The sequence below is a fragment of the Loxodonta africana genome, chromosome 3, assembly GCF_030014295.1.
Source record: "Loxodonta africana isolate mLoxAfr1 chromosome 3, mLoxAfr1.hap2, whole genome shotgun sequence".
Classification (NCBI taxonomy): Eukaryota; Metazoa; Chordata; class Mammalia; order Proboscidea; family Elephantidae; genus Loxodonta; species Loxodonta africana.
Genome location: NC_087344.1, coordinates 193425823 through 193437621, shown reverse-complemented (window position 1 = coordinate 193437621; position 11799 = coordinate 193425823). Strand labels below are relative to the sequence as shown.

General features: G+C 39.6%; 1 protein-coding gene across 1 annotated transcript; it reads left to right on the top strand.

The window, feature by feature from the left end:
* Window positions 1-4147: 4147 nt before the first annotated feature.
* Window positions 4148-6220, top strand: LOC100659838 (olfactory receptor 6K3-like). Its single transcript, XM_003414977.4, has one exon. It carries the CDS (start codon window positions 5231-5233, stop codon window positions 6218-6220), a length of 990 nt encoding a protein of 329 aa, XP_003415025.3. The 5' UTR covers window positions 4148-5230.
* Window positions 6221-11799: the final 5579 nt, after the last annotated feature.

The following is an 11799-nucleotide window of genomic DNA, read 5'->3' as shown; positions in this document are numbered from 1 at the left end:
AGTCCCACCTGATTTTTAGGGTTTTTTCATTTTCTTAAATTCTTTTATCTGATTTTTCTTCAACTATATTGGTGTCAATTACCTTATCCTCCACCTCCCCCACTCTGCATTCCAATTGCTCGATTCTGCTCCTCTGACTTCTGTTGAGTTGTCTAATTCTGTAATTTTACTGTTAATATTTTGGATTTCTGAGTGCTGTCTCTCCATGGATTCTTGGAGCTTATTATTTCTTCCACTGTGTTCTTGAATAATGTTTTTGATTTCTTCAACTGCTTTATCAGTGTGTTCCTTGGCTTTTTCTGTGGATTGCTTTATTTCTTTTATGAGGTCATCCCTGATGTCTTGAAGCTTTCTGTATATTAGTTTTTTATATTCTGCATCTGGCAATTCCAGGATTGTATCTTCATTTGGGAAAGATTTTGATTCTTTAGTTTGGGAAGTTGTGGAAGCAGTCATGGTCGACTTCTTTATGTGGTTTGATACTGACTGCTGTCTCCAAGCCACCTCTAAGATATTGTAATGATTTATTTTATATTTGCTCACTGAGTCTTATCTTGTTTTGTTTCTTTCAATATACGTAGATGTGGTACTAGATTGTGCTGTCTTGATTGTTGTAGACTTTGAATCACTTATGTCCTATTACCAGGTGGTTTAGGCTGTTACCAGATATATAAGCCTAAGAGTCCATTCACTGTTCTTGAGTAGACTCTGATTTTGTGTCACCAAGTGTGTGGTGTAGACTGTCACCTATTCACTTCAAAGAGTAGTTGTGCTAGTTGTGTGCACCAGATTCCAGTAGCAGCAGGGGGTCACACTCCAGGGGGGTCAGGATGCTGACAGGCTTCCCCCAAGTGCCAGTGAGGTAGGTGTGTCTCTATTCCTAAAGCACTTTGGTGGGTGGGCTCTGAAGCTGTACCTTTAGGCACCCAATGCAAGTACCTCTACAGATTGGTAGGTGACACTATCCTCAGACCTCTATGGCAGGAGGCTAGGTGGTTTGGGTGGAGCTTCAGCCCTCTGTTCCCCATTGTGTGTCAGTGAGGGCTCTGTTTAATAGGCAGAGATATCAGACCTGAGAAACTTGTCTTTCCGGTAATCCACTAAAACAATTACAGTCAGCTCACTATCAGAATTGCCTTTGCATTATAATAGCCACCTTGTTCCCTGTAGGGATGAAAGCCCAAGACTGTGGATCTAATATGCTTGGCTGGAGCTGGTTCTGTATTTTTAGTCCAATTTCGGGAAGTCAGGGAAGGATTTTTGGTCCCTGGGTTTTTTGTAGCTGCTTCTTTTAGGCCACGAGAATGGGTTAGGAAAAGACAAAAAAATCAAAAACAAAAAAACCGCAGAGCACTTCACTCTCTGGCCCAGGAAATTCCAATGTTAATGATGCCACCTGGGAAGGGGAGGGGAGGGTTCAGATAGATAAGAGAGAGTAGCACCCAGGAATACAAAGTTACTTATCTTGCTTGGTGATGACTGTTTTATCTGAGATTCCCGAGGAGTGTGTAGCTATTGCCCCTGAGGGTCAGGCCCGCGTCCTGTGCTTGTGCTGTCTCAGAAGCTGTGGTCAGTTCCTCCACTCTCAGTTCAAAGCCCAGCGCCAAGGTTCCCCGGCAGGGACGCCACACTCCAGGTTCCAAAACCAGTCACTGCCTCCCGGTGACTTCTCCTCCTGTCCGGTGTGTCACTGTGCTGCCTGCGTGCACTTGCTGGGCTCCCCCAAGGTCACTTCTGGGGGCTAGGGCTGCATCCCATGTTTGCGCCCTCTCAGGATGCCGTGCTCAGGTCCCCTGCGCCCAGTCCAAAGCCCGGCGCCAAGGTTTTCTGACTAGGATGCTGGTTCCAGGCTCCAAAAGCAGTCGCTGCTTCCCCGTGGTTGCTCGTTCTCTCGTTAGCTGTGTCAGTGTGCAGTCTGCTCATGCTGTCTGAGTCTCTGTCTCTCAGGTCAACTCTTTAGATCTGTGTTTAATGGTCAGGGTTCGTAGATTGCCATGTATGTGATCGTTTCACTTGTTTTTCCGAGTCTTTGTTGCAAGAGGGATTCAAGGTAGCTTCTACCTAGTCAGCCATCTTGGTCCCACCGCCCAATGGCCATACTTTTGAAAGAGTCCTTCTCATAACTGGCCTCTCTTGGGTGGGAAGTGTTGGTTGCTGAGGACAACTCACCCTCCTTTGTGCTTTTCCCCTGAATCTGGACCCTGCCTTTTAATGCTCATCTGTATCTATTTTTTAAAAAAATAATAAAAATAAACAAACATTAAAAAATGATTTCATATACCAAATGTACTTTCCATTTATGGAAATCTGCTGGTATTCAGGTTTCAAAATAATTTTATCTATCTACTTTATCTATTGGCCATTCACAACTGTCTGAATCTTTAATAGATATCAATAGTTTCCTTCCTTTAGAGATGTCATCTCCAATACACTTTCTACCATGTATTTTAATAAAATTAAAGCAAGTCTCACAATAGTGGCATGCATAAAAACATTTATTAGTAAACAGGCACAAAAAACATGATTAAGCCTATTCTTGGAAGCTCACTGAAGTCCTATCTCTCCTTTAAGATCTCCAAATAAGTAGGATGAATGAAAGATTATCCGAAAGGCAAAATGTGACAAAAACATCACCTATAGAAAAGCTAACCTTCTGGTGAGATCATGTGTTGAATCTTCCATTAAGAGAAGAACACAGGAATGAATAGATCTTGGGCCTTCTTCATCCCTCCAAGCTTTATAGCTCTCTTGATACATCATATTCCCATTATTGTTTCAAGCGAAGATATAGGTATATTTCTAGTCAATCCACATATCTTGGTCACCTTGTTTTTCACCAGTACAAAATTATTTCTACATTATATCAGTGCCTCTCAACTAGGGGCAATTTTGCTCCCCCCACACCAGAGCACATTTGTAATTTCTGGAGACATATTAAGTTGTCATGACTGAGGTAGAAGGATAGTAATACTGACATACATTAGTGATCAGGGCCACTGCTGAACATCCTGGAACGCACAGGACATCCTCCCTTTCCCAAACAAAGAATTATCCAGTCCCAAATGTTAATAGTTCTGAAATTGAGAAACTTCTCTATGCTATTTAAAGAACTCTGTGGTGTGTGTCTGAATAGAACTCCCCTCCATAGGACTTTCAAGGCAGTGACCTTTCAGAAGTAGATCACCAGCTGTTGTTATGAAGTGAGTTCAAACTGATAGCTTTTCAGATAGTAGTTTAGGGCTTAACCATTTATGCCAATCAGAGATACCTATGGTGTGGATTTAGATATGGATATTTGAAATTCTTGCCAAACCTGATTCTAGATGTGGACTTCTAGTTAGAGTCTTTCAAATGTTAACAAACTACTTTTGGAGCATTGCAGTTATTAACTAACCACCTTCAGGGGACAGATTAAAACTAATAAATATATAGTTAATCAAATATAGATATATGTATATACCACATGATTCTAAGATGTTGTTATTTAAGGTAAATTACATTCAGTACAACATTGAAGCTAGTGACTTTTTTTTTTTTTTTTTAATGTTGCCTACTTTAAAATGGTCTCATCCTTACTGAGGGGATCTTTTGTCACATCTCATTTTGTGTCTCCAATATTTCATTTCAAAAACTAAAAACTGTACACTTCCGTAAGTTTTTTTTTTTTTTTTTTAATTTGCTATTACAATACATGGAGCCCTGGAGGTGAAGTAATTATGAGCTTGGCGGCTAAACAAAAGGTTGACAGTTTGAATCTACCAGCTGCTCCCTAGAAACTCTATGGGGCAGTTCCACTCTGTCCTATAGGATAGATATGAGTTGGAAATGACTTGACGTCAACGGGATTTATATATATATCCCAGTGCATATCTTCATATACATTTTTTATATTTATAATAATTTTCTTTAGTTTTATGGTAAAAAGTTCGAAACAGATGGTCAATAAAAAATTGCCAAATTGTCATTCAGAGAAGTTTTTATCATAAATCTGCAAAATATCTCAGAACGTGGATGAATCTAGTGGGCATTATGTTGAGTGAAATAAGTCAATCACAAAAGGACAAATACTTTTTGAGACCACTATTATAAAAACTCATGAAAAAGTTTACACACAAAAAGAAACAATCTTTGATGGTTATGAGGGAGGGACTGGGTGGGGAGTGAAAAACACTAACTAGGTAATAGATAAGTAGTAACTTTGGTGAAGAGTAAGAGAGTACACAGTAGTGAGGAAGTCAGCACAACTCAACCAAGGCAAGGTCATGGAAGCTCCATAGACACATCCAAACTCTCTGAGGGCCCAAATTACTGGGCTGAGCATTGGGAACCATGGCGTTGGGGGAAATCTAGCTCAACTGGCATAACATAGTTTATAAAGAAAACATTCTACATCTTACTTTAGTGAGTAACGTCTGAGGTCTTAAAAGCTTGTGAGAGGCCATCTAAGATAGTTCGTTGGTCCCACCCTATCTGATTCACGGGAGAATGAAGAAAAGCAAAGCAAAAGGGAAAGATTAATCCAAAGTATGAATAGAGCACAGCTACCACAGCCTCCATCAGACTGAATCCAGCGCAACTAGATGGTGCCCAGCTACCACCGTCAACTGCTCTGACAGGGATCATTATAGAGGATCCCAGACAGAGAGAGACTGGAGAAACCCTGAGAATATGGCCCCCAGGTACCCTTTTAACTCAGTACTGAAGTCACTCCTGAGGTTCACCCTTCAGTCAAAGATCAGACATTCCCATAAAACAATAATATATGTAGCTCAGCCATGTATAGGAGACTAAATTGGCACAGTAGCCCAGGGCCAATCATGAGAAGGCAGGAGGGAACAGGAAAGTTGGACGAATGGAAATGGAGAACGCAAGGTCAAGAAGGGGAGAGTGCTGATATGTCATGGGGTTGGCAGCCAATGTCACAAAACAATATGTGTATTAATAGTTTAGTGAGAAAATAATTTGTTCTGTAAACCTTCATTTAAAGCACAATAAAAAAAGAAGAAAAAAAAGTTTTAATCAATTCATATGTCCAAGGAACACATTTGTTTGCTTATCTAACAGAATAGTTGACAACATATTATAATTACTGAAACTATTTGCAGATTTGACAGTGTCACTCAATTCATGTAGTACATTTCAGTACATTTTATTTAATAAACCTCATTTCAGGGCTGTTGAACTGCTTGGAAAGGAAGTTTCTATTTATTCTTTGAATGTACTTAAAGTTATGACTGTTTGTATTTGTTTCCATCAGCCAACAAGTGAAAATATGGATCAGGAGAATCAGACCATGGTGACTGAATTTTATTTCTCTGATTTCCCTCAGTTTGAGAACAGGGGCCTTTTATTCTTCATTCCTTTACTCTTTATTTATGTGTTCATCATTGTTGGAAATTTTATGATCTTCTTTGCTGTCCGGCTGGATACACGTCTCCACAATCCCATGTACAATTTCATCAGTGTCTTCTCCTTCCTGGAGATTTGGTACACCACAGTGACCATCCCCAAGATGCTCTCCAACCTAGTCAGTGAGCAGAAGACCATCTCCTTCATTGGCTGCCTTCTGCAGATGTATTTCTTCCATTCACTTGGGGTCACAGAAGGCCTCATCTTGACAGTGATGGCCATTGATAGGTATGTTGCCATCTGCAACCCACTCCGCTATGCAGTCATTATGACCCCTCAGCTCTGCATCCAGCTCTCCACTGGCTCTTGCATCTTTGGCTTCCTTATGTTACTGCCAGAGACTGTGTGGATTTCCACCCTTCCCTTCTGTGGCCCCAACCAAATCCATCAACTCTTCTGTGACTTTGAACCTGTACTGCACTTGGCCTGTACAGACACGTCCATGATTCTGGTGGAGGATGTGATCCATGCTATTTCCATCCTGACCTCTGTCTCCATCATCACTCTTTCCTATTTAAGAATCATCACCGTGATCCTGAAGATACCCTCAGGTGAGAGCCGTCAGAAGGCATTCTCCACTTGCTTGGCTCACATTACTATTTTCTTGCTGTTTTTTGGCAGTGTAACCCTCATGTATCTGCATTTCTCTGTCACTTTCCCACCACTACTGGACAAGGCCATTGCACTTATGTTTGCTGTCCTTGCTCCACTTTTCAACCCTGTAATCTATAGTCTGAGGAACAGAGACATGAAAGATGCCATCAAGAAAATCCTCTGTTCTCAAAAGATGTTCAACGTCCCTGGGAGTTAAAAAGAACTCCCACAGATCAGTTCAAGGAGATCTCATCGTCTCCATAACATTAATATACTAATAAAAACAACTATTAAAAATTATTATCCATGTTTTCTTTTCATGTTGTCAACTGTGTATTTACTATATATGTTTCTAATCTGAAAACTATTGTTTGATCTGATACAGGAAGTCTTCTGCAGACTTACTTACATTGATATCATTCACAGATTGTAATGGAATATTTTCTTCAACTACATAAGTCCAAATAGTGTGGTGTTATCATCTTCAAATCAATAAAGAATACTGGGCTAAAGGATAATCATATGTAAAAAAAAAAAAAAAAAAATTTTTTTTTTTTTACTGGCATGTCTATGTATTTTCTCTACCTACTCTTTCATTCTATATTCACAGTGTTTAAAACAGTTTTTTTTTTTTCATTTTAAAAAGTTTAATGAGATGCGTAGCGGAGATGTGGTTTTGGCCTGGGTAGAAGCCTGCCTCCCTAACATTTAACTCACGATCTTTAATGCTATTGGTTATCTTCTAGTACATTACAATGACAGTGGCACCTTACACCGCTGACTTTGTGATGTTTGTGCCATGCTGTATTATCAATTCCTTTGTGGATTATGTTTCACTTTGCCTTGAAGATTCCAGAACTAACATTTTTGGGAGCTTGAAGATTAAATAGATACAACATTTAGGCTTGGGACAAAAAAGCAAATGTATTAGTTATACAAAGATATACAATTATATCTTGTGTTCATTTTTTAAAATTTAAGATAATTATTACTAAAATTGAACTGTTCCTTGTTATGTTTAAATGACATGGTATTTTTATTCCTCAATTTCTTTGTTCTCATCGTTTTTCTGCTCCGGAATGTTCTTTGCTCCTTTTTTCTCTACTATGAAACTCATACTCACCATTAAAAAGTTAACACACTAGAGAAATGCAAATCAAAACCACAATGAGATACCATCTCACCCTGATTACTGCCACAAATCAAGAAAACAGAAAATAACAAATGTCGGAGAGGCTGCAGGGAGACTGGAACTCCTATGCACTGCTGGTGGGAATGCAAAATTGTACAACTATTTTGGAAAATGCTATGGTGCTTCCTTAGAAAGCTAGGAATAGAAATACAATGTGATCCAGCAATCCCACTCCTAGGAATATATCCTAGAGAAATAAGAGCTGTCACACGAATAGAAAGATGCACACCCATGTTCATTGCAGCATTGTTCACAATAGCAAAAAGTTGGAAACAACCTAGAAGTCCCATTAACAGATGAAGGGACAAACAAATTATGGTACATACACACAATGGAGTACTACACAATGATAAAGAAAAATGATGAATCTGGGAAGCATCTCACAACATGGGTGAATCTGGAGGACGTTACGCTGAGTGAAATAAGTCAATCACAAAAGGACACATATTGTATGAGACCACTACTATAAAAACTCAAGAAAAGGTTCACACACAGAAAAAAACAATTTTTCATGGTTAGGAGGGAGGGGAAGGGCAGGGATGGAAAAACACTAAATAGGCAATAGATAAGTGCTAACTTTGGAGAAGGGTAAGACAGTACACAATACTGGGGAAGCCAGCACAACTTGTCCAAGGCAAGGTCATGGAATCTCCATAGACAAATCCAAATTTCCTGAGGGACTGAATTGCTGAGCTGAGGGCTTCAGGGACCATGGTCTCAGGGATATCTAGCTCAATTGGCATAACACCGTTTATAAAGAAAATGTTCTACATTCTACTTTGTTGAGTAGCATCTGGGGTCTTAAACGCCTGTGAGTGGCCATCTAAGATACTCCACTGGTCTCACCCCTTCAGGAGCAAGGAAGAATGAAGAAAACTAAAGATACAAGGGAAAGATTAGTCCAAAGGACTAATGGACCACAACTACCATGGCCTCCACCAGGCTGACTCCAGTACAACTAGATGGTTCCGGGCTGCCACCACTGACTTCTCTGACAGGGATGACAATAGAGGGTCCCAGACAGAGTTGGAGAAAAATGTAGAACAAAATTCTAACTCACAAAAGCAAACCAGACTTACTGGCCTGCCAGAGACCAGAGAAACACTGAGAGTATGGCCCCTGGACACACTTTTAGCTCAGCAAAGAAGTCACTCCTGAGGTTCACCCTCCATTTAAAGATTAGATGAGCTCATAAAACAAAATGAGACTAAAGGGGTGCACTAGGCCAGGGAAAAGGACTAGATGTCATCAGAGAACAGGAAAGCTGGTAATATGGAACCCAAGGCTGAGAAACAGGGTGTTGACATGTTGGGGGTTGTTAACTAATGTCATAAAACAATATGTGCATTAACTGTTTAATTAGAAGTTAGTTTGTTCTGTAAACTTTCATGTAAAGTACAATAAAAAAAAGGAAAAAGCACCCCCCAAAAATTGAAATTAAAAAAAAAAAAAAGAATTATCAAACCCAGTAAAGAGTGCTGTGGGAGGGATGGTTGGTTTCAGAATTGATGAAGATGGCAGAGAGAGGAGGCTTATCTAGCCTCCACCTCCTGGGAGTCAGTCTTGCAGTGTTGATCTTAGTTCTCCTTCCCCCTTGTGGTATTAGAGGAGTTCAGACACTGCACTCACAATGTTTTTACAGAAACACACTTTGTGAATCGTGGGTAACTCAGTGTTTGCCACAAGGTTTCCAGACAGCAAAAACTAAAGATTAAAAGGTACCCCAGCGCAGCCCTGGAATTAGATTTCAGCTCAGAACAACAATAAAATTAAAAAGTCACTAATTAAGAATAACTTACATTTGTTATAGGGTCGCTATGCACAGGAACCAACTCGATGGCACCTAACAAGAACAATATTTGTTCACCATCATAGGCACTGTGCTGAGCATTCTATGTACATTATTACATTTCATCTTCTCAGTTCTGGAAGATCTCATACTATAGATAGAAAAACTGAGGCTCAGAGCACCTACATCAGTCTTCCAAGGATTCAAAGTTTAAATCCCTCTGTCTTCGTGACCACATGAAATTTGCTCTAATAAGGAAAAAACTTTGGTGGTTGGATCTATGTAACATTGGAGGAGGGCGCCTCGGTTAAGTGTCAAGCAGAGGCTGGATTATCTTTTCTCAGATTATTTTAGGAGGAATTCCTTTGTCAGATGTAGAAGGAACTAGATATCTCTTACGGTAATTTCAAAATAAGAACAGATGGGGAATATAGCTATTTGCTCACGTTAATAGCCTTAACAGTAAAGCAAGGGCATCATTACTCCTAGGAAAAAAGGAGCTGTTTTTATACTGAACTGTTATTATGTTGTTAGGTGCCCTTGAGTTGGTTCCGACTCATAGCAACCCTATATACAACAAAACGAAATACTGCCCAGTCCTCTAAAAAAAAAAAAAAAAATTTTTTTTTTCTGCCATCCTCAAAATCATTGTTATGTTTGAGCCCATTGAAGAAGGTCTGAGGATAGGAATAGGTCAAGGTTAGGACCCAGAAATATGACCCAGCAATTAAGAATCAGCATGAAATTATTATCTTAGTGTGACTCCCTTGAATTACCCCTCAGCACCTGAATAACAGACTATCTCTCCTTCACTCCTTCTCCTTCTGCTAACTTAGGCTGATATGAGCAGTTCTTGTCATTGTCGTCATCACTAAGATTGACCCTTTTATCTCTGTGTTCCCTTCACTTTTACAGGCATTCATTTATCTGTACACTTAGCCAACCCAGCTTGCTAACAATTGGTCCAAGAGCTGAGCTTAGATAGCCTACAGAGAGTCCACAGAATCCTATATCAAGGGTTCTGACATCCAGAAGGATGAGGAGACCTTATTCCTGGTGCTTATATGCCCTCACTCTAATGGGAGCTGTGGAACAAACAAACCAACATGAACAGCAAGAAAAACAAAAATGTAGAAAATAAGTCACATCGAAATAAGAGCTGATAGTGGTTCTGACATCAGTGCTGGGAATATCAGTGTGAGGAATTTTTCTTGAGGGTTGTAGTAGTATGGAGACAACAGTGGTAAAAACTACCAGTCCTGAGCATCAGTCTCAAAGGTCAAGGGCATCGTTGTGGAAAGAATCAATATGCAGGGTTGAGAGAGGGGAGAGAGCAATACTGCATGCACAGCCCAAGAAGATTAAAACACCAATATTAAACTAAGGAAGGTCTAGAGGAGATAATGTAATGACTGGGAACAATGCATCTATTAGAACCTTCACATCTCATGACAAGGAAAACGATGAACTTTATGCATTATGACTTCTTTATTAATAGCAGCAATAATACTTCATTAGACTCCAACTCCAAGGCCTCCAAAAGCTGAGACGACTGCTATGTCATTTATGGAATCTCAGCACCCGACATAGTACCTGACAGAGTAGCTACTCAACCTTTTTTTGTTTTCAAATAAATCTTGAAAATTGGAGGGGTTAACCGTTCCCCCACTTCCTGTATAATAATTAGTCATCACATTTTGCTTGCTGAATAACATATTTCCTTTGGAACTTTTCTTAGGTTGAGTGGTTGGCCTAGGATGGAAGACCTGTGCAGTGTGCATAAGATCACGGTGATTTTAAGAGCTTGGTTATGGGATCAGACAGAATTAAGTTTCTGCCTTGGATTCCTAATAATTAGCTCTGTGCACGTGGACTGGTTATTGAAACACTGTGTTTTATGTTCTCATCTGAAAAAAAGAGTTAATAATATTTAATGCACAGGATTGTTATGAGAATAAATGAGAAAATACACCATTCAAAATGTTAGCTTTTATAAGTATCAAAGCGCTGTAGGGCTTGAAAAGATCTTATTGATCATCTAATTCTTTCGTTACCAAACCTGAGTGATCATCAGAATTGTCTTGGGAAAGTTTCAAAAATGTAATTGCCTGGTTTTCACTCTCAGATTTTCTGAATCATAAGTTCCAGTGATCAATCAGTATAGGGAAGCACTGATCTAATTCAACCCCATCATTTGCAGATGAGGAAACGGAAGGTAAAAGAAGTGGCTCATCAAAACGGCACAGGTTTATGGCAGCAAAGGTGCAAAATTTTGTCCCTGAAACCCCGAGTCCAATAGCTCTTCCATGATACCACCATCGGTTGAGCACTGAGACGTTCACCGAAGAAACAGCCAGTGGCTTCCGTGTCTCGTCCTCAAGGACTGATAAGGTTTCATAAGCTTTTGGGCAAAGAAATTTGAATAATTGAATTTCTTGAACACCAAATAGAGAAACAAAATGATATATTTATTGTGGACAGAGAATGGAGTACTTGAGTTTAAGTTCCAGATCTGTCACTAACTAACTATAGGAACATGGGCACATCAGAAAATTTCTTTGAGCTTTAGTTTTCACATTTAAATAATGGTAGTTCCTGACTTAGAGTATTTTCAATTTTAAGAGATATATTTGTGAAAATATTTTAAATGGTAAAGCGCTAGAGATATATAAAAAAAAACCCAGTGTCGTCGAGTTGATTTCGACTCATAGCGACCCTAAAGGACAGAGTAGAACTGCCCCAATAGGAGATGACTATTATTGTTATTTTTTGTATCACTCCCTTTGGGCCTAGGACTCTATCACAGACCGCTTAC